General features: G+C 42.4%; 2 protein-coding genes across 2 annotated transcripts in view; both read left to right on the top strand.

Moving 5' to 3' along the window:
• The window catches only part of neto2b (neuropilin (NRP) and tolloid (TLL)-like 2b), a 193,725-nt gene that overhangs the window by 22,088 nt on the left and 145,947 nt on the right, over nt 1-25,690 (top strand). The window lies entirely within an intron of this gene.
• LOC130915786 (mitochondrial import receptor subunit TOM70-like) overlaps nt 1-25,690 on the top strand; it is a 52,715-nt gene that overhangs the window by 14,061 nt on the left and 12,964 nt on the right. Inside the window, exons 4-11 of the mRNA XM_057835866.1 lie at nt 280-453; nt 552-678; nt 747-856; nt 931-1,079; nt 8,619-8,826; nt 16,148-16,282; nt 16,358-16,465; nt 16,536-16,649. Of these exons, the coding sequence (XP_057691849.1) occupies nt 280-453; nt 552-678; nt 747-856; nt 931-1,079; nt 8,619-8,826; nt 16,148-16,282; nt 16,358-16,465; nt 16,536-16,649 (1,125 nt within the window). The remainder of the gene's footprint in view (nt 1-279; nt 454-551; nt 679-746; nt 857-930; nt 1,080-8,618; nt 8,827-16,147; nt 16,283-16,357; nt 16,466-16,535; nt 16,650-25,690) is intronic.

Below are 25,690 nucleotides of genomic sequence, written 5' to 3'. Positions count from 1 at the left end.
AAACTCTTGTCTTGCCAAAATTTGACCTTTTTGTCTTCATTAAATGATAAATCTTTTTTTTCAGTGAAACTAATATTTTTTTACATTCAACATCATTTGGGAGGGTCTTAGCTTTCATATGAGCTTATTTTGAAACCAATTGAATAATTAAAAGTCAGGTTATTAGCAATTGTTTCTGCAAAATGGATAAGCGACAAGACTTTTGTGAGGGACTGTAGTTCATCTTTGGCTGCTATTGATGACAATAATAGCCTAATAGACATTTTTCTCCCCTTCCAGAGTGCTTTGGATCGTGCCCAAGCGGCAAATAACAAAGGCAACAAATACTTTGAGGCGGCCAAGTACGAGAACGCCATCCAGTGTTTCACAGACGCCATTGCACTCTGCCCCACTGAAGAGAAGAGCGACCTGTCGACATTCTATCAGAACCGAGCGGCGGCGAATGAGCAGCAGGTTGCCACTTACTCTACTCCTTTAGCAAATAGCGCTTTAGTGCATCTCTGCTGCATATGGGAGACCTTTCTGTTACCAACGGTTGGCTTTGACCATAGATGAAATGGACTGAGGTAGTGCAAGACTGCTCACAGGCAGTAACGCTCAACCCACATTACACAGAAGCTCTCTTCTTGAGGGCCAAAGCTCATGAGAAACTGGACAATAAGAAGGAATGCCTGGAAGGTGAGTAAAACTAGTCAAATATTTATCAGGCCCGACGACATTAATGGTCGTTGAGTTACTTCTGTCAGATGTCTCCGCTGTGTGTATCATGGAGGACTTCCAGATCACTGAGAGTGCGACGCTGTCAAGCAAAGTGCGCAAAAAGCTGGTAAAGGAGAAGGCCAAAGACGAATACAAGGTGTGTACTTTTGCTATTAACGTCCAAGTTGTTCTACAAAAAAAAAAAAATGTAAATCTTTCTTCGGGTTCTAGAACCGAGAGTCGATGATGCCTTCTCCTCAGATCATCAAATCCTACTTTGATTCTTTCACCGATGACATCATCTCGCAGCCGCTGCAGAAGGGCGAGAAGAAAGATGAAGACAAGGACAATGAGGGCGAGGCCTCCGACGTCACAGCTACGTACGATAGAACATTTTGCCACTATATGGTTAACAGAGTTGGGAATCTTGACGCACCTTTCGATTCGGCTACGATTCGATTATAAATCAATTATTGATGCAAACCCCCCTGCATATGTAATATGTAATAATTAGGGTTGTTCCGATCATGTTTTTTTGCTCCCGAACTTTTTAGTTTGAGTATCTGCCGATCCCCATCCGATTGCTTTTTTTTTTTTTTTCTTTTTTTTTTTCTCCCGATTCAATTCCAATCATTCCCGATAACTTTTCCCGATCATATACATTTTGGCAATGCATTAAGAAAAAAATGAATAAAACTCGGACGAATATATACATTCAACATACAGTACATAAGTACTGTATTTGTTTATTATGACAATAAATCCTCAAGATGGCATTTACATTATTAACATTCTTTCTGTGAGAGGGATCCACAGATAGAAAGACTTGTAATTCTTAAAGGATAAATGTGACTTTGTATATTGTGACTAAATATTGCCATCTAGTGTATTTGTTGAGCTTTCAGTAAATGATACTGCAGCCATTTAACTGTTCTGCCCAAATGCATGATGGGAAGTGCAACCATGACTGTGCGTAGGGGCACCAATTGATATATCTTCTCTGCGTTGGGAAAGAAAAGAGGGTGTTAAGAAAATGATCAACTACTGCCTTTCTTCCTCACATTACCTCCCACGATATTTTTATTTCTGAGAGAGGGATTATAAGGCTTTAGCCAAGTAAAAAAAGCCTCCAAAGGCTGTCAAAATTCTCTCTACTCATTATGTGCTGCCTTTTAGTTCTATATATAGGTAAAATGGCGCCTGATTAGATTGAATGCGTGAGTGGGTCGTGCAGTGCATGCGTTAATTATTTAACAAGATTAATTCAAAAAAATTAATTACTGCCGTTAACGCAATATATTTGATAACCCTACTTTAAGCCAAAACTACTTTGGATGAGTGTAAGACATTTTGTTATAGATTGAATTCGAGAATGCGTGAGTGGGTCGTGCAGCGCATGCGTTAATTATTTAACGAGATTAATTTAAAAAAAGGTTCATTACCGCCGTTAACGCAATATATTTGATAACCCTACTTTAAGCCAAAACTACTTTGGATGAGTGTAAGACATTTTGTCTGTAACGTTAAATACAATTAGAAAACGATTTAAATAAAAAAAATTTTTTAAATTAAAAAAGCCATGTCCGATATTTTTTTGCCGATTCCGATACTTTGAAAATGACGTGATCGGACCCGATCGATCGGCATCCCGATCGGTCCCGATTGATCGGGACATCTTTAGTAATAATCTTCTAAAAAAATTAGCATATTGTGATAAAGTTCATTATTTTCTGTAATATACTGATAAACATTAGACTTTCAAATATTTTAGATTCATTACACACAACTGAAGTAGTTCAAGCCTTTTATTGTGTTAATATTGATGATTTTGGCAAAAAAAAAAAAAGAAGTCAAGAAAAACCAAAAATCCCTATCTCAAAAAATTATCATATTTCATCCGACCAATACAAAAAGTGTTTTTTAATATAAAAAAAAGTCAACATTCAATTAATGATATCAGCTATGCACTCAATACTTGGTCGGGAATGCTTTTGCAGAAATGACTGCTTCAATGCAGCGTGGCATGGAGGCAATTGCCTGTGGCACTGCTGAGGTGTTATGGAGGCCCAGGATGCTTCGATAGCGGCCTTAAGCTCATCCACAGTGTTGGGTGTGGTGTCTCTCAACTTCCTCTTCACAATATCCCATAGATTCTCTGTGGGGTTCAGGTCAGGAGAGTTGGCAGGCCAATTGAGCACAGTAATGCCATGGTCACTAAACCATTTACCAGTGGTTTTGGCACTGTGAGCAGGTGCCAGGTAGAGCTGAAAAAGGGAATTTTCATCTCCATAAAGCTTTTCAGCAGATGGAAGCATGAAGTGCTCTAAAATCTCCTGATAGTAGGGGTGTAACAGTACACAAAAATCTCGGTTCGGTACGTATCTCGGTTTTGAGGTCACGGTTCGGTTCATTTTCGGTACAGTAAGAAAACAAAATGCAAAATATAAATGTGCTAGTTGTTGATTACACACTTTTGTGCTTTCAACAATAGGAACATTAGCCTATACAAAGCTAAAATTCTGCTCAAAAAGTAGCGGGTAGTTAAAGATAATAATCCAACAACAATTTGCCTTTCAGACCCTGCGTATTGGTCAGCTTTGTATCTGAAAGAAAGAAGAAAAAAGAAGTCCTGTGCTAAAGAGAAAAGCAATCCCAATTAGGGATGTCCCGATCCAGGTTTTTGCACTTCCGATCCGATACCGATATTGTTTTGCACTTCCGATCAGATACCGAGACTGGCCGATACTGATACCAGCCTATCTGAGCATGTATTAAAGTTTAAAGTTATTAAGCCTCCTTACTTAGTTGTCAGACTCATGTTGAAGAGGGTTTTAGTACTCTTGATAACGACTAGCCAGCTTAATCAGGTGAGTTTGAATAACACACAATGGTTGGGAACAAGAAACTAACCTGTTTATTCAGTGACAAACACAAAACATAAATAACAAACAGAAATGGGATAGTCAGTCAGTAAAACTTGCAAATAATATTGTAAACTGTCTTAAAAAAGCAAAACACACAAACAACCTCAGTGGAAAATCCCACAACCCCCCCAAGCTATTAGATGCTTTTAATGTTTCGTGCATTAGTTACAAAAATTGTATAAAAAGCCTCTCAGGTTTAAATAAACGACTATTTCAGTATCAAGTTAACATTTTAAAACAGGAAATAAAATACTGAAATCCCCATTCTGTATCAGCAGCTTTAAACTACATTCAATTCATTTAATTTTGTGGATCAACTGTTAAAGTTGGTAAAATTGCTCCCGTTATTCCATAATTTCGCTTCTGTCTACTTTCGACATGTGAAAGTTTTAAAACTGCTTTGAAGATGGATTCAAGTCAAGATTTTGCCGATTTAGGAGTATTTTAGATAAAAAGTTAATTAGGTTCGCTTGGAAGGTTCGCTACAGCAGCCTACTATGAAAGTCTGCTTTAAGATGGCGGCTGTTTACTAACGTATCTAGTTTTGAATACATGTGTTGCTAACATGCATATGATATCTATTATCTCCAGTAAAACGATGTTGACGTAGTTTGTAGCAGCTGTCAGCAGCAGTCAGGTATTCTTGTGTTTTTTTTATCTAGCGGCATGAGCTGAGCTAAAGCCGTAAGTTGAGCATTGGCATTACCCGGGTCTATGACAAGCATGATGTTTACTCTCGGGACGCAATGCGGACCGTTTCTCATTGCGTCCCAAAGACCGCGCTGTGTATTAGTTCCGCTTTACTTGACATATTTCAATAATCGGAATTTGGATGTTTGTGAATCGCTCAAGGATGTAATGACGGCTGGGCATGTTGTACCGTGGTTCTAAGTGTTGAATGATGCGTCTTTACTCACGAGAGATAATGGCTCGTCATCCAGAATGAATTCTTCGTCAATGACTCTTGTTATTCCCTGGGCTTTGGGACTGTCGAGTGCCAGTTTGTCACGCATAGCAAAAGTCTCTGCCAGTGTTAGTTGCGTAGGACCTTTCTTTTTGTCTTCGGTTTTCTTAACATACTCCTTAAATTGTTTGTGGTGGTATTTCGCTAAATGCTTGATTAGGTTGGTTGTATTAAAACTTCTTACAGCTTTACCACCACGCTTGACTTTATTGTGGCATATGTTGCACTCTGCCTCTTCGTCTTTGTCGTCCTTTTAAGGGGAAATTATCCCACACAGATGACATTTTTACCGATAAAGTCTCTCGGTAAATTGGGAGACGGTAATGTAGTGTGTTGAAGGTGTGCCGTAAAATGCGGACCGGATTTTAGGGAAACCGAAGCAAAAACTGGAATAGATTATGTCAATCGTGCGGTGGAAAACCCGGACTGGACTTTCAAAAAAAAAAAAAACTGGATCGGAAGTCTGGATCAGAATTTTTCCGTGTCGGCCGATCCGATACCGATGTGCATTTTTTTGCCCATATCGGCGTTCGAGCCGATCCAGATGTTGGATCTGGACATCTCTAATCCCAATGACAAAAATTTTAACATGTATTTTACAAATGAAATGCCTCAATGAATCTTTTTTTTTTTTTTCTTATGAACGGTTTTCAAAAGCTTTATTGGTGCATTTTCTCAAAGCGCCACACAGAAATTAATAAATTTAATTGTGTAAGCAGGATCTTATGATTTAAATACAGGTGTATTGGCTCCTTTCAATTCAAATGGGCTATTATTTATTTTACTATGTGTTTATATTTTACAAATGTGATGTAGTATTCATTGATATATTATGTTGTATAACTTTAGATCCTATGGGAATATTAGTTCCTACTTGTTTTGTTGTGATCGGAGGGTTTTGTATTGAACACGGGGCTGTGTTGGTTATTATTATAGCAGAGAAGACAGCAGTAAATCAACAAAGACAAGTCAACTGTGCCCCGGTCTACCACTCAAGAGATCTGATGGACTCAAAAAGTAGGTTACGATTGCATATTAGTTTGAAAATCGACCGGATCCACCGTGTTTTTACACGAGTGACTTCTGGTCTGCCCGATGCTAGCTAGTAGTATGTATTGACGCAGGAGGGCCGCGTCTCGCGTCAAATAAATTCTGCCGTTATTTTCTTGTGCGTCGCGTTAAGCCGCTTCTGACACGCGGCCGCACTGCGACTGGTGTGCATTGGCTGATTGACTTTAACGCCCGCGAGAACGCAGTGAAACGCGGCGGCCACCTTCTCGCGCCTTTGACGTTTCTTATAGTGTCCTACCGTGTTGGTCCTCATTATAGTAGAGAAGACGGAGTAAATATAATCTACACAAAGAAACTGTAACCCGATCGACTCACAGCCTCAAGAAGTAAGGGTTACATTACGTTAGAAACTCGTTCGATACGCCTCCGTTCCGAACCGAGGACCCCGAACCGAAACGGTTCAATACAAATACATGTACCGTTACACCCTTACCTGATAGCTAGCTGCATTGACCTTGCCCTTGATAAAACATAGTAGACCAACACCAGCAGCTGACATGGCGCCCCAGACCATCACTGGCTGTGGGTACTTGACACTGGACTTTAGGCATTTTGGCATTTCCTTCTCCCCAGTCTTCCTCCAAACTCTGTCACCTTGATTTCCGAATGACATGCAAAATTTGCTTTCATCTGAAAAAAGTACTTTGGACCATTGAGCAACAGTCCAGTGCTGCTTCTCTGTAGCCCATGTCAGGCGCTTCTGCCGCTGTTTCAGGTTCAAAAGTGGCTTGACCTGGGGAATGCGGCACCTGTAGCCCATTTCCAGCACACGCCTGTGCACTGTGGCTCTGGATGTTTCTACTCCAGACTCAGTCCACTGTTTCTGCAGGTCCCCCAAGGTCTGGAATCGGCCCTTCTCCACAGACTTTCTCAGGGTGTGGTCTCCTCTTCTCGTCTTGCCCATAATTGCGGTTTTGAAAGCCTCAGGAATCTTTTGCAGGTGTTTTGAGTTAATTCATTGATTCAGACGATTAGGTTAGTACCGTAGCTTCTTTAGAGTACCTTTTCATGATATGCTAGTTTTTTGAGATAGGGATTTTTGTTTTTTCTTGACTTTTTTGCCAAAATCATCAATATTAAAACAATAAAAGGAACTGCTTCAGTTGTGTGTAATGAATCTAAAACATATGAAAGTCTAATGTTATCAGTATATATAGATATAGAAATTATATATATTTATAGAACATAATGAACTTTATCACAATATGCATTTTTTTTTTAGAAGGACCTGTAACACTGCAAATATTACATCTGCAGGGGAGTTTCCATCAATAATTGATTTATAATCGAATCGTAGCCTCTGAATTGTAAGGTGCCCCAAGATACAGAAGGACCTGTATAACATTTTTGCACATCAATATACTGTATATGCTCATACTGTAATTTTCACTATCATATCAGGTCAGCCATCTACCTGCTTGTCTGACTACTGTAAAATGTCACTTGCTCACTGTTGCGCTTTTTTACAGTGTATCACAAAAGTGAGTACACCCCTCCTAAGTATATCTTTTCATGGGACAACACTGACAAAATGAAACTTTGACACAATGAAAAGTAGTCTGTGTGCAGCTTATATAGTAGAGTTCATTTATTTCCCCCTCAAAACGACTCAAAATATAGCCATTAATATCTAAACCCCTGGCAACAAAAGTGACTATACCCCTTTCGAAACTACATCCCTAAATGTCCAAATTGAGTACTGCTTGTCATTTTCTTTCCCAAATGTCATGTGACTCGTTAGTGTTACTAGGTCCAGGTGTGCATAGGGAGCAGGTGTGTTCAAATTTGTAGTGCAGCTCTCATACTGGTCACTGAAATTTCCAACATGGCACAACATGGCAAAGAACTCTTTGAGGATCTTAAAAGACGTATTGTTGCGCTACATGAAGATGGCCAAGGCTACAAGAAGATTACCAAAACCCTGAAACTGAGCTGCAGCACAGAGGCTAAGATCATCCAGTGTTTTAAAAGAGCAGGGTTTACTCACAACACCCTAAATGTCCAAATTGAGTACTGCTTGTCATTTTCCCTCCAAAAATGTCACGTGACTCATTACAGGAGTGCTGTCAGCATTGCTGCAGAGATTGAAGAGGTGGGGGATAAGCCATTAGTGCTCAGATCACACGCCGCAGTCTACATCAAATTGGTGTGCATGGCTGTCACCTCAGGAGGAAGCCTCTTCTGAAGACTGTACACAAGAAAGCCCGCCCGTCTCATCAGACCATAGGACATGGTTCCAGTGATTTGATGGTCTAAGCACTAACAGGCTGACGCCCCCCACCTCTTCAATCACTGCAGCAATGCTGACAGCACTCCTGTAACAAGTCACATGGCATTTTGGTGGGAAAATGAAAAGCAGTACTCAATTTGGACATTTAGGGATGCATGTCTCCTTGAGTCCGTCTTTCTCAGACTTTTATCCCGTCAGTCAACCAACATAGTAACGCACGCCTTTCCCGCCTCAGTAACGGTAACGGCGTTGCCAAGATGAGAAAAGTAATTAATTAGATTACTCACTACTGAAGAAAATAACGCCGTTAGTAACGCTGTTATATTGTAACGCCGTTATTAGCAACACTGCTAACGAGTCACATAACAGTTTGGAGGGAAAATGACAGTACTCAATTTGGACATTTAGGGATGTAGTTTCTATGGGGTGTACTCACTTTTGTTTCAAGAGAGTTTAGATATTGATGGCTATATTTTGGGTTATTTTGAGAGGGAAATAAATAAACTCTATTATCTAAGCTGCACACAGACTACTTTTCATTGTGTCAAAGTGTCATTTTGTCAATGTTGTCCCATGAAAAGCTATACTTAAAAATCTGCAGAAATGCGAGGGGTGTACTCACTTTTGGGATACACTGTAGTTATCGGATTGGCAAAACATATCTTGGAAAGATTCAGAAAATGAGCATCGGGACATCCCTATTAATAATTGGTCTGTGTCACCACCTCAGTTCGGGCTACCTGAAAGCCAAGCAATACATGGATGAGGAGGACTACGACAAAATCATCAGCGAATGCACTAAGGAGGTGAACTCTGAGGGCCGCTACATGGCTGAGGCGCTGCTCCTGCGCGCCACCTTTTACCTGTTGATTGGCAACGCCACGGCCGCTCAGACCAACTTGGAACGCGTCATCAATATGCCGGAAGCCAACGTCAAGGTACATTTGCTAATAGCACCAGATCCCATAGATGGATGTATGGATGTACAGTTCATTTATTTTCCCTTCAAAATATACCCATTAATATATAAACCCCTGGCAACAAAAGTGAGTACACCCCTTAGAAGAAATACCCTACTGAAGCCGACAGCCGCTACAAACTATACCGACGTTGCTAAAAACTAGCCCACATGATGCTACGCAGAGTATGCTACAGTGGTAGCAGTTAGCGTCTAAATCGTCTCATAGATATCACGTGTATGTTGAACTAGATGCGAGATGACTAAGTCAGCGGCGTTAGTAATCAGCCGCCATCTTAAAGCAGAAATGGGAAGTAATTTCATAACATGCCAAATAGGGTCACAATTAAAGTAATTAAACATTGTCCAACAAATAAAGCATGAAAAAATAATTTATATGTTGCATATTTGACAAAATAATCGCGTTTCCGAAGTTCGAGCCTGAAAGGGGACAAACCCGGAAGTGATACGTCACACCGAGAACAGCGATGGCAGCGCTCCATACATACGGCCGCCATACAAAGCCCTTAAAACAATGATTCAAACAGCGATTTAAGCGATAGATCGAGCGCAAGGGAGGAGATCCAAGCTTTTGAAGAGTTGGAGGAAGAAGAAGAGGTTGGAATTTTATGTTGGACCTAACATGTACAGTGTTTCCCCTAGAATTTTTTGAAGCTGTAGTGGTGGGCTGCACCGTAGTCGGACAACCTCACCATGTCGTTCCACAGCAAAATTTTTTTTCATTATTTTTTTCCCCCAATAACAACATAACAAATATATATTTGGAATATTTCATTAACTAGGCTAATGTCGTAGCTCTTAGCTACGGTACATTTACGTAAAATGCGTAGCTGATTACAGCTACGTTACCCTACGTAATAATATGACTTTTTTTCTGATAGCAATAGTACGACCTACATCTCGTAGTGACTTGGGTCGGCAACCCAAAATGTTGAACGAGCCATATTTGACCAAAATATTAAAAATTGATACAGTATGTCTGGAGCCGCAAAAAATTAAAAGCCTTGTATAAGCCTTATAATGATAGCAACACTGGCTGTATGTATCGAATCAAGCTATATTAGCCTGCTATCGAATCATGTTTGTCCTCCTAGAAATCCTATTAAAACAAAAAATATATTTCCCTCTCCCATCTTTTTTCGTTTTAAAAAAAAAAAAAAAGCTCCAGAGCCGCACTGAAGAGCCGCACACGGCCTTAGAGCCTCAGGTTGCAGACCACCGTCATAGTCCTTCTTTTTCCTTTTATTTGGCCCTTATAAGTACTACATTACCACAACAATAACAGTCCTTCTGTCAACGGACCCATTTCAAAGGAAGGAGAGTGGGGGTTCTAATAGCCGTGTAAAGAGTTTTACTAGATTCAGTGAGAAGGTGAATAGTTATTTTTTTCGTTGTTCGTCGTTCGTGTGTTATCAAGCGTAATGGCATTTTTAGGTAAGAAATATATATATATACCGTATTGACCTGATTATAAGATGGTGTTTTTATGCATTGAGATAAGACTGAAAAAGAGGGGGTCGTCATATATTCGCGGTCTAGACATTATACCCATTCATGACGCTAGATGGCGCCAGATATCAATGAAGCGATGTTCTGTCATGACAGCTCTCAGCGGTTTAGACATTATACCCATTCGCGACGCTAGATGGCGCCAGATATCATTGAAGCAATGTTCTGTCATGACAGATCTCAGCTACTCTCAAGTTGAACCAATTGGCATTATTTTATTGCAATGTTTTTCCTTATTCAGATTTGTTTCAAGACTACAGTTACTGTTAGACTTCACTTTGATGGTTAATGCAGTTTTTGCAATTTTGTTGTTTTATCACAATAAATTGGTTTATTTACATTTCAAAAACCAGAAGTCATTCATTAGGGCCCGAGCACTAAGCGTGCGAAGGCCCTATTGTTTTACAAAGGACTTTTTTTTTTTTTTTTTTTTCTAGGGCAAATGAAAACGGCCAATTTGGAGGCCTGAACATGCACGAAAAGTCACCAAAATTTGCACATACGTGCGGAAAAATGTAAATTTCGATAATTTTGCAACGTTGCAAAAAAATGTAACAAAATGGCTCAGTGGCGCCCCCTTGAAATTTTAAAATTGGCCTATAACATTAGGGTCTGTCAGCGTAGAGCGATGAAATTTGGGGAGTCTATACCTTGTCCAAAACCGCTCCAAAAAAGCATTAACACCCATATTCCAAACCCAACAGGAAATCGGTTATTTTGGATCGAATATGAAATTTTTATCGATTTACAGGGTGCACATTTGAGACCTTTTCGCCGAGGGAGTTAGTTGGATCATCTTCAAAATTGGTGAGACTGTTCAGGAGACATATGAGATCTTAAGTTTTTAAAATGGTGCGTTTTCATTCACGGGTCTGACCTGGGCGTGGTGCCAAAGTCGGCCATTTTTTCGGCAAAATGACAAATTCAGTAAAAGACTAATAGCTCCTTGACACAACGTTCAATCTTTTTCATATCTGGCATGTATGTGCGGGATCCCACCCTTAACACGAGTGCATTGAAACATTACCCATCAGGCCTAGCGACCCCTAGTGGGAACAGGAAATGCCTTTTTTTACTAAACAGGCTCCTCCTCCAAGGAAAAAAACATAAAAAACATATTCCCCTTAAACCTGCAACAGGGGAGCCATAAGACATGTGTTCAGGTGCCTGATGAAAAATACTGAGGTTTGGTTGAAGCAGAAGTGTCCAACAGGAGAAGTGAAAATGACTGAAGCCATTTCGTCTCACCACAAGTTTTGAACAGTCATAACTTCTACAACATATCTACGCCAATCATCTCGTGCTTGTTGAGTCATACTCTGAAGGATCCTGTAGGGGTCATTTGCATCAACCCTACAGCGCTAACTAGTGGCAATAGAAAGTCACTCATTTTTCTAATATACAGTATGTCCAGTTCTTTTCAGGTTGGTCATTGTAGTTTCAAGACCTTTTGAAATATTTATTTTACGGCCCATGTCCACATGTCTCTGTCTGTTGCTGTGACGACCCTTTATTCGCTCCTTTTTTGTAGTACTCTCTCCAATCGGGGTTTTTATCCTTTAGGTGTGTGAATGTAAAGAGGCGACTTTCGAGCATGTTAGGTTCTAATGAGATGATTAGAGAGGACGATCTACCACCACCCTGACCTGCACACTGTCCGAGTTGCGTGATGTCCGAGTTTCGCTAGATTGCGAGGGCCCGTTCAGTCCTGCTTGCAGGCCTAGTTTACTAATGTAATTCCACTTAAGTTTACATATTTAAATGTTCAGATTTTAAGATTTGAATGAGGCAAAATAACATGCTTTTTCTCTCAAATATATTGTTATAATAATTTGTTTCGGATGTACTGTAATTATTTGCTGTATAAAAATTAATTTGGTGTTCAAAAATCCTTTTTTCAAACTTGAGTCTTGAAAAAGAGTGGGTCGTCTTAAAATCAGGGCCGTCTTATAATCGGGCCAATATGGTTTTATAAGATCTAAAAAAAAATTGAGTGAAAGCAGTGAATTAGTCTTTTTTTTTTTTTTTTTAATTCTAGTCACATCTGAGATGCAATTGTTGGCTGTTTTTAACAATGTACATCGAAAATAAAGACATTGATTGACTGAAAGTGGTTCAATATTAGATGAAATGTCTTGTTTTCTCATGTATATTTATAATTGCTCTTTACCTTAAAAAAACCCAAAATGTTTTATCCGATTACTCAATTAATCGATAGAATTTTCAGCCGATTACTCGATTACTAAAATACTCGATAGCTGCAGCCCTACTATAGTCACTGGTATGGATTGATTTGGCCTGCTTAACTTCCATTCAGTCATGGTGGTTTTTAATTCATCAATGTAGCATATGGACCACGCGTCCCATCATCACGCTGGGCTCACGCAGCCAATGACATGGGGATTGGGGGGGGGGGGGTAGTCTAACGTAGCATATCTCGCTATTTGATAATATCTAGTGTTTGCTCGCGAGTGTTTTCGGGGATTAAAAAAATTAACAAATGCCAACACCAGCATTTGACAATCGACTTTTATAAACAGAACGAGTTTGAAGTACAGCCATTAGCGGATTTTAAGGGGGGGCCTGCCCCCCTTGTGCCCCCCCCCCCTTAAAATGTAATTGACTTTAATATACAGTAAGTTGTAAAGCAATAAAACTGCAACAAAAATGAATGAAATGAACAAAAAAAAAATTCTATAACAGGTCAAAATTATTTTTCAAACAGATCATGTGCTTAGCAACTGACAGTCATTTGCTTCGCATATAGTTTTCAAAAAAAAAAAAAAAAAATAGGGGAGGGCAATTTTATTTTTCAAATGATTTTTTTCTTTGATTGGAAAAAAAATTTTTTTGATTAAAGCAACTTTTTGGGGGGGTTAAATGACTTATACACAAATGTCCTACCCATAACATGGCCCAAACCTAAAAATGATTGCTTCAATCAAAGAAAACTTTTTTAATAAAAAATTAAGTGTTCAAATGCAAATGTTTCAATCTCAAATATTTTTTTGCATTCACAAACTTTTTCCATGATTAAAATTTTTCTTTTTTTGATTGAAGACATTTTTCTTTTTGAAAATATATTTTTTGAGGCAACTTATTTTTTAATGGAATAATAAAGACAAAAATTTCCTAGCCAAAATGTGGCCCAAACACAAATCAACATTACTTCAATCAAAAAAGTTGCTTAAAAAATTTAACTTCAATTAAAAAAAAATATTTTTTTTTTTAATCAATCAAGGAAAAATAGCTTTCACATGCATTTTTTTTTAGTTGCAAATTTATTTTTGCATTCAAACATTTTTTTTTTTAATTGAAGCAAATTTTTTTGGGCTGAAAATATATATTTTTTGATTGAAACAACTTTTTTTTTTTTTTTTTATTGAAGCAACTTTTTTTTTAATTGAAAAATGGAGACAAACATCTACCTCCATATGGCTTCGCCCAGGGGATACAATTTTTGACTGGGGTAACTACATTGGCACGGGTTGGGTCTAAAACACCTTCTTCAATTTAGCTGTTGACCCAGAGCGAGGTGACAAAGGCAGGACACAAGGAGGCAGGAGGCAGAGTGGACTTTTACCAACTGCAGTTTGGGGAGAGGTCTGAGATCGGGCAATGTGACTAAGAGCGTCTCATTGAAGTCTGTCAGAGCTCCCCGCGCTGCTGACTTTTATTGAGGGCTTGTTGCTGGGCAGAATATAGTTACAACACTGTTGTCCAACGTGGCAGTTTCGATCGGGCAAGTTCCCTTTTCTTGTCATTGATTAAATTAACAGTCACACTCATTGATTAAATTAACAGTCACACTTTTGAGCGAGCAAGATAACTTTGTTTTGAACACACATTTGCACTCGAAGTAGCTTGGTGGAAAAGTACTGAGACGTTGTGTGATGAATCAACATATGTGTGCGTATCTACTTATCAGCAGAATGTGAGCAATTGCTGGTAATAAAAATGTAAGCACATGATTATGGACTAAAACTGTATTCTCCATAACAGCTTGGGAGAGCGCGTATAATAGCTGTGGGAGAGCAAACTTGTATCACCCGCAGAGTATAATGGATACAATCAAGCATATCTTACAGCACGACACCGGCGGGCAAACCATATTCAATGGATGACGATCTTGGCGAAAAGTATTGCCTAAGCAGCCTGATTTAGAATTCCCCTCAAGAATGATGGGAAACAAAAAAACGCTAATTGTCAACTTATTATTCTAAATATTCTTGTATGTTCATTTTATTGCTGACGCTGCGTTTCGGGGTGATCAACATGTTGTGCCCTCCTTGCCCCAAATGTCAAACTCCGCCTATGAGTACAGCGCTCTTAATTTGCCACTCATTGTTTAATCAGAGATGAACCATGAGATAGCTCTCAGTGTCGTCCCGGAGTGCCGAAGTCGGCAACAATATATTGGTGGACTTTGTTGTACGTATCCGTAAAGACTAGGGATGGGAATAGAGGACCGGTTCCTATAGAGAATCTGTTCCGTGCGTTTCAATTCCATGGAATCGTTTGGCAGTTTATCTAACGATTCTCTAATAGATTCCGACCAGCACAAATTACGTCACCTAATTGCCCTATGCATATTAAGCACGTTCGATTCAGAAAGTAAGTTTACGTGATTATCCTCAGTGAAGGGTACCTCTTTGAATAATCTGGAGAGTCGTCGCCGAGTGCTTTAGCAATGAGCTTCACAGGCCATGTCATTATTCATGAGAAACGGTGATTTTTCCAAAAAAGTCTATTAACGTGTCTATCGTATTCCTCGTCGAATACTCTATAACCAAAATATAACATATATGCATCTAAAAGAATCCTAAATGATTTTATTAGTAATTTTAATACTCATTTTGGTCGGTAGTCCACCAATCAGTGTTTTTTTCTGAATAAATTTGTTGGGTTGTGGTGCCAATCTGACTACTGATTTCACACAAAAGTATTTACCCCCCCCCGCATCCGATGGGGGTATTTTTGTGTTGCTACGACTAACGGTAATCGTTTGTAAATCTCACTGGAACAGCACCCAACCAAAGTTCCAGCATCATCACCTTGTCAAGAGTCAAGAATCTGCATTGGACAAGGTGATGATGCTGGAACTCTGGTTGGGTGCTGTTCCAGTGAGATTTACAAAGATGACTGCCTGAAGAAAACATCAAAATTCCCTCGGTCCTTGATGATATGGAGCTGCATGTCAGGCAAAGGCACTGGGGACATGGCTGTGGTTAAATCTTCAATAAATGCACACGTTAACATTGAAATTTTAGACAGCTTTCTTATCCCTTCAATTGGAAATATGTTTGACATTTTCCAAGATGACAATGCATCATGCCACAGAGCTAAAACTGTTAAAGCATTCCTTGGAGAAAGACTCATCCAGTCAATGTCATGGCCATGGACGACTTCTGATTAAACAAACCGGATGCCAATCAAAATGTTTGTTCTTCTTTTTCTCCAAATTAGAATTGATCAGAGAATCGATAAAGAATCGAATCGTTAAGCAATATGGATTATGGAATCGGAATCGTAAAAATCCTATCAATTCCCATCCCTAGTAAAGACAGTCTTTGTTAAATACGTACGAATGTTGATAGTATATCAGCTTACCCAAAATGCTGCTAGTAGTAAGCAGAGACTCTAAATCTACCCAAAGCCCCAAGATTCTAAGCATGGCGGCCTGCCAGGCTTATAAAGCACTGGGTCAAATCCTATTTAAAATGCTTCCGCATACACCCGCTCATTATTTTCTTGTCCATGGTTGTCCACAGCTGCGAGCCAATGCCCTCATCAAGCGTGGGACCATGTACATGGAGCTGGAGCAACCGTCGCTTTCCACACAGGACTTCAACACGGCAGCAGAGATCGACGCACGCAATCCCGACGTGTACCATCACAGGGGGCAGGTAGGAGCAAGCGGCTTTTCATACAGCTGGAAATCTCTCCAAAAGGTGACATACTGCTGTTGTAATTACTCCCAGCTTAACATCCTGCTGGACGAGATGGACAAAGCTGTAAGAGACTTTGACAAATGCATCCTGCTCAGATCTGACTTTGCTCCCGCCCAGGCGTGGAAGTGCTTCGCTCTGGTGAGTTTTTATGACCATCCATCACGTCTGTTGAATATTTTGGGTTAAAAACTACAACTGTGTTCTCCAGTACCAACAAGCATACACCTGGAACACGCCGTCCAAGACACGAGTCATGGATGGATTCGAGGACGTTATCAGAAGGTTTCCCAAGTGTGCCGAGGGCTACGCACTATACGCTCAGGTAGGAATATGCAGTAGGGATGAGAATTGATAAGATTTTTACGATTCCGATTCCCTCATCGATATTGCTTAACGATTCGATTCTTTATCGATTCTCTTATCGATTCTAATTTGGACTAATGGACTGTATGAGGTTCTGGGTTCAATATGTTTTATGGTTCATTCGCTTCGAGGTGTCGGTTAGAACACAAGGAGCGGAGAGTGGAGTTGGTCTTTGGCAGTTTTAATACAACTTGGCAACATGCACAACTATATACAGGCAATGGCACTTGATATAAGAGTCACTCAATGAGCAAGCTCCTCCGTGAGTCATCACCTTATCGTGGTGGAGGGGTTTGCGTGTCCCAATGATCCTAGGAGCTATGTTGTCTGGGGCTTTAAGCCCCTGGCAGGGTCACCCATGGCAAACAGGTTCTAGGTGAGGGGCCAGACTAAGCATGGCTCAAAATGACTCCTTATGATGAAAAAAATAAATGAACTCCAGTTTCCCTTGCCCGGACGCGGGTTACCGGGGCCCCCCTCTGGAGCCAGGCCTGGAGGTGGGGCTCGAAGGCAAGCGTCTGGTGGCCGGGCCTGTCCCCATGGGGCCCGGCCGGGCACAGCCCGAAAAGGCAACATGGGTTCCCCTTCCCATGGGCTCACCACCTGTGGGAGGGGCCAAAGGGGTCGGGTGCGCAGAGAGTTGGGCGGCAGCCAAAGGCGGGGGCCTTGGCGGTCCAACCCCCAGCTGCAGAAGCTAACTCTTGGGACATGGAATGTCACCTCTCTGGCAGGGAAGGAGCCTGAGCTGGTGGGTGAGGCAGAGAAATTCCGACTAGATATAGTCGGACTCTCCTCCACACACAGCCTGGGTTCTGGTACCAATCCTCTCGAGAGGGGTTGGACTCTCTTCCACTCTGGAGTTGCCCACGGTGAGAGGCGCCGAGCAGGTGTGGGCATACTTATTGCCCCCCGGCTTGGTGCCTGTACGTTGGGGTTTACCCCGGTGGACGAGAGGGTAGCCTCCCTCCGCCTTGGGGTGGGGGGACGGGTTTTGACTGTTGTTTGCGCTTATGCACCGAACAGCAGCTCAGAATACCCACCCTTATTGGAGTCCTTGGAGGGTGTGCTGGAGAGCGCCCCCTCTGGGGACTCCCTCGTTCTACTGGGGGACTTCAACGCTCACGTGGGCAATGACAGTGAGACCTGGAGGGGCGTGATTGGGAGGAACGGCACCCCCCGATCAGAACCCAAGTCGTGTTCTGTTATTGGACTTCTGTGTCCGTCACGGTTTGTCCATAACGAACACCATGTTCAAACATAGGGGTGTCCATATGTGTACTTGGCACCAGGACACCCTAGGCCGCAGTTCAATGATCGACTTTGTAACCGTGTCATCGGACTTGCAGCCACATGTTTTGGACACTCGGGTGAAGAGAGGGGCGGAGCTGTCAACTGATCACCACCTGGTGGTGTGTTGACTCCGATGGCGGGGAAAGTTGCTGGCCAGACCTGGCAGGCCCAAACATATTGTGAGGGTCTGCTGGGAACGTCTGGCGGAATCCCCTGTCAGAAAGAGTTTCAACACCCACCTCCGGCAGAACTTCTCCCTTGTCCCGAGGGAGGTGGGGGACATTGAGTGGACCATGTTCCGCACCTCCATTGTTGAGGCGGCCGATCGGAGCTGTGGCCGTAAGGTGGTTGGTGCCTGTCGTGGCGGCAATCCCCGAACCCGCTGGTGGACACCAACGGTAAGGGATGCCGTTAAGCTGAAGAAGGAGGCCTATCAGGCCTTTTTGGCCTGTGGGACTCCAGAGGCATCTGACAGGTACCGGCTGGCCAAGCGGACTGCGGCTTCGGCGGTCGCCGAGGCAAAAACTCGGACATGGGAGGAGTTCGGCGAGGCCATGGAAAATGACTTCCGGACGGCTTCGAGGAAATTCTGGTCCACCATCCGGTGTCTGAGGAGAGGAAAGCAGTGCACCATTAACACTGTGTATAGTGAAGATGGTGTACTGCTGACTCGACTCGGGACGTCGTGAGTCGGTGGGGAGAATACTTCGAAGCCTTCCTCAATTCAACCGACAGGCCTGCCTTTGAGGAAGCAGAGTATGGGGACTCTGAGGTGGGCTCTTCGATCTCTGGGGTTGAAGTCACTGAAGCGGTTGGTAAGCTCCTCGGTGGCAAGGCCCCGGGGGTAGATGACATCCGCCCGGAGTTCCTAAAGGCTCTGGATGTTGTAGGGCTGTCATGGCTGACACGCCTCTACAACATCGCGGGGACAGTTCCTCTGGATTGGCAGACTGGGGGGGACCAGAGGGTGTGTTCCAATTATAGAGGGATCACACTCCTCAGCCTCCCCGGTAGTCTATTCAGGGGTGCTGGAGAGGAGGATCCGTCGGGAAGTCGAATCTCGGATTCAGGAGGAGCAGTGTGGTTTTCGTCCCGGCCGTGGAACAGTGGACCAGCTCTACACCCTCGGCAGGGTCTTCGAGGGTGCATGGGAGTTCGCCCAACCAGTTTTCATGTGTTTTGTGGATTTGGAGAAGGCGTTCGACCGTGTGCCTAGGGGAGTCCTGTGGAGGGTGCTCCGGGAGTACGGGGTCCTAAGCCCCTTGGTAAGGGCTGTTCGGTCCCTGTACGACCAGTGTCAGAGTCTGGTCCGCATTGCCGGCAGTAAGTCGAATTTGTTCCCAGTGAGGATTGGACTCCGCCAAGGCTGCCCTTTGTCACCGATTCTGTTCATAATTTTTATGGACAGAATTTCTAGGCGCAGCCGAAGCGTTGAGGGTGCCCGGTTTGGTGGCCTCAGCATTTCATCTCTGCTTTTTGCAGATGATGTGGTGCTGTTGAGTTCATCAAGCCGTGACCTCCAACTCTCACTGGGGCGGCTCTCAGCCAAGTGTGAAGCGGTTGGGATGAAGATCAGCACCTCCAAATCCAAGACCATGGTCCTCAGCCGGAAAAGGGTGGAGTGCCCTCTCCGGGTCGGGGAGGAGATCCTTCCCCAAGTGGAGGAGTTCAAGTATCTTGGGGTCTTGTTCACGAGTGAGGGTAGGAGGGAGCGGGAGATTGACAGGCGGATCGGTGCAGCGTCTGCAGTGATGCGGACTCTGCACCGGTCCGTTGTGGTGAAGAAGGAGCTGAGCCAAAAGGCGAAGCTCTCGATTTACCGGTCGATCTACCTTCCTACCCTCACCTATGGTCACGAGCTGTGGGTCGTGACCGAATGAACAAGATCCCGGATACAAGCGGCCGAAATGAGTTTCCTTCGCAGGGTGTCCGGGCTCTCCCTTAGAGATAGGGTGAGAAGCTCGGTCATCCGGGAGGGGCTTGGTGTCGAGCCGCTACTCCTCCGCGCTGAGAGGAGCCAGTTGAGGTGGCTCGGGCATCTGGTTCGAATGCCTCCTGGACGCCTCCCTGGAGAGGTGTTCCGGGCATGTCCCACCGGCGGGAGGCCCCGGGGTCGACCCAGGACACGCTGGAGAGACTATGTCGCCCGGCTGGCCTGGGAACGCCTTGGAATCCCGCCGGAGGAGCTGGCTGAAGTGGTTGGGAAGAGGGAAGTCTGGGCTTCCCTGCTAAAGCTGCTGCCCCCGCGACCCGACCCCGGACTAAGCGGAAGATAATGGATGGATGGATGGATGGATGGATGGATGGATGGATGGATGGATGGATGGATCAATGAGCAAGTGGGAGCATGCGTGGAAAGATGTTGATGTATTTTGTATGTGTGTGAAAGACAGGAATGTGTGGATATACAGTGATCCCTCGTTTTTCGGGATTAATGGGGAACAGAACCCGCCGCGATAAGTGAAAAACCGCACAACTCACACAAAAACACACCGTGTTCTTTGGTCATATGAGACCAATATTGAGCTTTTTGGCAACAAACACTCTAAGTGGGTCTGGCGTGCCACGAAAGATGCGCATGCTGAAAAGCACCTCATACCCACTGTGAAGTATGGGGGTGGGTCAGTGATGCTGTGGGGCTGTTTCGCTTCCAAAGGCCCTGGGAACCTTGTTAGGGTGCATGACATCATGAATACTTTGAAATACCAGAACATTTTAAATCAAAATCTGTCGCCCTCTGCCCGAAAGCTGAAGATGGGTCGTCACTGGGTCTTTCAGCAAGACAATGCAGTGTTTCCCATAGGATTTTTTGAAACTGTGGTGGTGGGCTGCATCGGAGTCGGACAGCCTCACCATGTCGTGCCACGGCGAATTTTTTTTTTTCTTCATTATTTTTTTCCCCCAAGAAGAACCATAACAAAGATATACTGTACAGTGCCTTGCAAAAGTATTCGGCCCCCTTGAACCTTGCAACCTTTCGCCACATTTCAGGCTTCAAACATAAAGATATAAAATTTTAATTTTTTGTCAAGAATCAACAACAAGTGGGACATAATCGTGAAGTGGAACAAAATTTATTGGATAATTTAAACTTTTTTAACAAATAAAAAACTGAAAAGTAGGGCGTGCAATATTATTCGGCCCCCTTGCGTTAATACTTTGTAGCGCCACCTTTTGCTCCAATTACAGCTGCAAGTCGCTCGGGGTATGTTTCTATCAGTTTTGCACATCGAGAGACTGACATTCTTGCCCATTCTTCCTTGCAAAACAGCTCGAGCTCAGTGAGGTTGGATGGAGAGTGTTTGTGAACAGCAGTCTTCAGCTCTTTCCACAGATTCTCGATTGGATTCAGGTCTGCACTTTGACTTGGCCATTCTAACACCTGGATACGTTTATTTTTTAACCATTCCATTGTAGATTTGGCTTTATGTTTTGGATCGTTGTCCTGTTGGAAGATAAATCTCCATCCCAGTCTCAGGTCTTGTGCAGATACCAACAGGTTTTCTTCCAGAATGTTCCTGTATTTGGCTGCATCCATCTTCCCGTCAATTTCAACCATCTTCCCTGTCCCTGCTGAAGAAAAGCAGGCCCAAACCATGTTGCTGCCACCACCATGTTTGACAGTGGGGATGGTGTGTTCAGGGTGATGAGCTGTGTTGCTTTTACGCCAAACATATCGTTTTGCATTGTGGCCAAAAAGTTCAATTTTGGTTTCATCTGACCAGAGCACCTTCTTCCACATGTTTGGTGTGTTTCCCAGGTGGCTTGTGGCAAACTTTAAACGAGACTTTTTATGGATATCTTTGAGAAATGGCTTTCTTCTTGGCACTCTTCCATAAAGGCCAGATTTGTGCAGTGTACGACTGATTGTTGTCCCATGGACAGACTCTCCCACCTCAGCTGTAGATCTCTGCAGTTCATCCAGAGTGATCATGGGCCTCTTGGCTGCATCTCTGATCAGTTTTCTCCTTGTTTGAGAAGAAAGTTTGGAAGGACGGCCGGGTCTTGGTAGATTTGCAGTGGTCTGATGCTCCTTCCATTTCAATATGATGGCTTGCACAGTGCTCCTTGAGATGTTTAAAGCTTGGGAAATCTTTTTGTATCCAAATCCGGCTTTAAACTTCTCCACAACAGTATCTCGGACCTGCCTGGTGTGTTCCTTGGTTTTCATAATGCTCTCTGCGCTTTAAACAGAACCCTGAGACTATCACAGAGCAGGTGCATTTATACGGAGACTTGATTACACACAGTTGGATTCTATTTATCATCATCGGTCATTTAGGACAACATTGGATCATTCAGAGATCCTCACTGAACTTCTGGAGTGAGTTTGCTGCACTGAAAGTAAAGGGGCCGAATAATATTGCACGCCCCACTTTTCAGTTTTTTATTTGTTAAAAAAGTTTAAATTATCCAATAAATGTTGTTCCACTTCACAATTGTGTCCCACTTGTTGTTGATTCTTGACAAAAAAATTAAATTTCATATCTCTATGTTTGAAGCCTGAAATGTGGCGAAAGGTTGCAAGATTCAAGGGGGCCGAATACTTTTGCAAGGCACTGTACATGTTAAAATCTTTGTCTTTGGGATTGCTTTTCTCTTTAGCACAGAACCTTTTTCTTCTTTCTTTCAGATACAAAGCTGACCAATACGCGGGGTCTGAAAGGCAAATTGTTGTTGGATTATTATCTTTAAATACCCGATACTTTTTGAGCAGAATTCTAGCTTTGTATAGGCTCATGTTCCTATTGTTGAAAGCACAAAAGTGTGTAATCAACAACTAGCACATTTATATTTTGCATTTTGTTTTCTTACTGTACCGAAAATGAACCGAACCGTGTCCTCAAAACCGAGGTACGTACCGAACCGAGATTTTTGTGTACCGTTACACCCCTAGTAGTGAGTAATCTAATTAATTACTTTTCAATCTTGGCAACACCGTTACCGTTACTGAGGCGGGAAAGGCGTGCGTCACTATGTTGGTTGACTGACGCGATAAAAGTCTGAGAAAGACTGACTCACGGAGACGAGAGAGCAGAGCAGGAGTGGGGAGGGGGCAAGGGAGGTTGACGCCGTTGCAAACGCGATGATGCTACTATGCTAGGTGGCACCATTAATACCTGACTGACTGTAGCTGATAGCCTACAAACAACGCCCACATGATGCTTCTGTAGATATCACACATACACAGAACTAGATGCAAATGACAGACACGGCTGCATTAGCAACATGTATAATGAAGAGCTAGATGCGTTAGTAAACAGCCGCCATCTTAAAGCAGTAGACTTCTCAGGAAGGCTCTGTTGAAGAGAACCTTCCTACCGAACCTAAGTAACTTTTTATCTAAAATGCTCCCAAATCGGCAAAATCTTGACTTAAACCAGTACTTCTCAAATGGTGGGGCGCGCCCCCCCAGGGGGGCGCAGAGCAATGCCAGGGGGGGCGCGAGTGACCTCGGGGAACATGCTTTTATTTTTTTTATTTTTTTTGCCGTACTAGAATAAAGTGTACTTGCACATCCACTCCGTGGGTGGCAGTGGCGCTCTCATTTTCAAAGTGCGTGCAGTATTTTTGAAATAAGCAAGAGCACACGGAAGAGACTCATGCAGAGCTGGACTCACGCAGCGACCCACTGTCTTCTTCGGTTCTCACGTGTCCGGCCGAGAAGTGCCGTTTTCGGCTTGGGATCGTCACGACCACCGCCCTCACCTACGGTTCTACCTCGGCCGCCGAGAATGCGCTTTTTTCGGGCCGTTTGCCTTTGACTTTTAATATAGTGGGAAATGAGGAAAGACCACTGTTTACTGAGTCTAAAAATGATTATAGCGGAGAAGACAAATCAGTTAAGACGCCACTTAAAGACATTCGACCTCAATCTCATTGATAAGCCGCTTGATTGTTTTTCAGCGAAAATGTGCCGAATATTGCCAATTGTCACAATCGTCCCGCTTTGTCAGTGATATATCAGTAAACCAGTGAGCACTGTGGTGAATCAGCGAAAATAAAAACTTTCCTTCTGTCCAAAGACTTTTCCCCCCCCCCTTCTATTCAGTTGTTTTTCGGTCAAATTTTTTGGCACGTTGTCCTGAAGAGTAAATGTTTCTAATCAATTTGAATTTGTTATTATTTACTGATTTTATTACATTTTATTTTTCAGTATCAAATGGTCAAAAATGTACCTTGAGTGTATTTTTACAGTTTGGATGTGACTTTTTTTTTTTTTTTTTTTTTTTAACTTCAGGCAAATTGATGCACGTTAAGTCTTTTCTGTTACAAGCAACACAATGTTAAAAAAGTTATACTTTATTATAAGTTGATCTATGTTACTTTTTTTCTTTAATAGAAAAAAAGGACACAATGTTAGGCTGAGGCGTACTTATAATAGTAATATAGACGAATGATACTATTTACAGCGGTGGCAGAGAGTTGGGGGGGGGGCGCGAAACATTTACGTCTTCCTTGGGGGGGCGTAACAGAAAATAATTGAAAAGCACTGACTTAAACCTATCTTTAAATGATGAAACAGTTTTAAAACTTACACATGTCGAAAATAGACAGAAGGGAACTAATGCAATAACGGGAACAATTTTAACAACTTTAAGGGTTGATTCACCACATTAAATGACTTCCACACATAGCAAACGTTACTCTCTAGTTATCGCAATATCCGCAATACCCCTGTGTCTGGTTAAGTTTAGGGTAAAGAATTGGGCTAGGGCCAATTGTCCCAAAAAACCCTTTAAACTTCACATTGTGTGACCTGTTTTTTTGTTGTTTTTTTTTTTTTTTTTTTTTTTTTTTTTTTGGGAGAAAAAAAAACATGAAAATTATCATCAGTTACTTTGCCAAGTAACTAATTAGAGGTGTGCATCGGCACTGCCCTCACGATTCGATTCGATTACGATTCAGAGGGCCACGATTTGATTCGATTCGATACAGGGGGTCACAATTCGATTCGGTTCGATTCGGCAATGCATCGCGATACATTAAAGCCTGGGATGCATTCAAATTCTAAAGCAAAGCATATTTTTCGTGAATCATGAGGCAACACAAGCGGTCAGACATTAAACAACTTTTTATTGGCCCTTGTGTCACCCCTGGTTGAAGTCAAATGAAAATACTTTCAGATATATATATTTGAAGAAAAAAAACAGATCACAGCATTTAATTAGTGCGTTGAATGAGACCAGGGCTTTCTCTTTTTTTTTTTTTTACACACAGTAGCAGCCTTTCACACAGTGCAACATCTGAACTCCTGTGCAAGATCAGTAATAACAGTCACTGTATTTTAGTCACAACGAACGACCCATCAATAAAAATATTCAAGTAAATATTAAAGAAAACGACAAAGAAAATATTGTAGTGCAGCATCATCTTTATCGCAATATCAATCCAGGGATCAGTTCAGTTGCAGACAAAACATCAACTAAATTGCAATGTAGAACAAAAGTAAAATGTGGGCCTTGCCCACTATATATGTGCAATAGATGTTAGATCGGGCCTAAAAAATCCAGCCTGACCCGACACGGCCGGCTGGTATTATAGCCCGACCCGGCCCGATTTTTTTTTTTTTTATTGGGAGTGGCGCGAAAAAAAAAACGCAGCAGCAGCAAATTTATTTTCATTTCTTCGAGTTGGCAGAAAAAACGCAAGTTTTCTTAATGTTTAAATAGTCTACATATTTTTATGATCATTATAAAAGCATTTACA

This window comes from Corythoichthys intestinalis, chromosome 5 (genome assembly GCF_030265065.1).
Source record: "Corythoichthys intestinalis isolate RoL2023-P3 chromosome 5, ASM3026506v1, whole genome shotgun sequence".
Taxonomy (NCBI): Eukaryota; Metazoa; Chordata; class Actinopteri; order Syngnathiformes; family Syngnathidae; genus Corythoichthys; species Corythoichthys intestinalis.
Note: the sequence above shows the minus strand (reverse complement) of the source record. Positions and strands in the feature narration are given on the sequence as shown.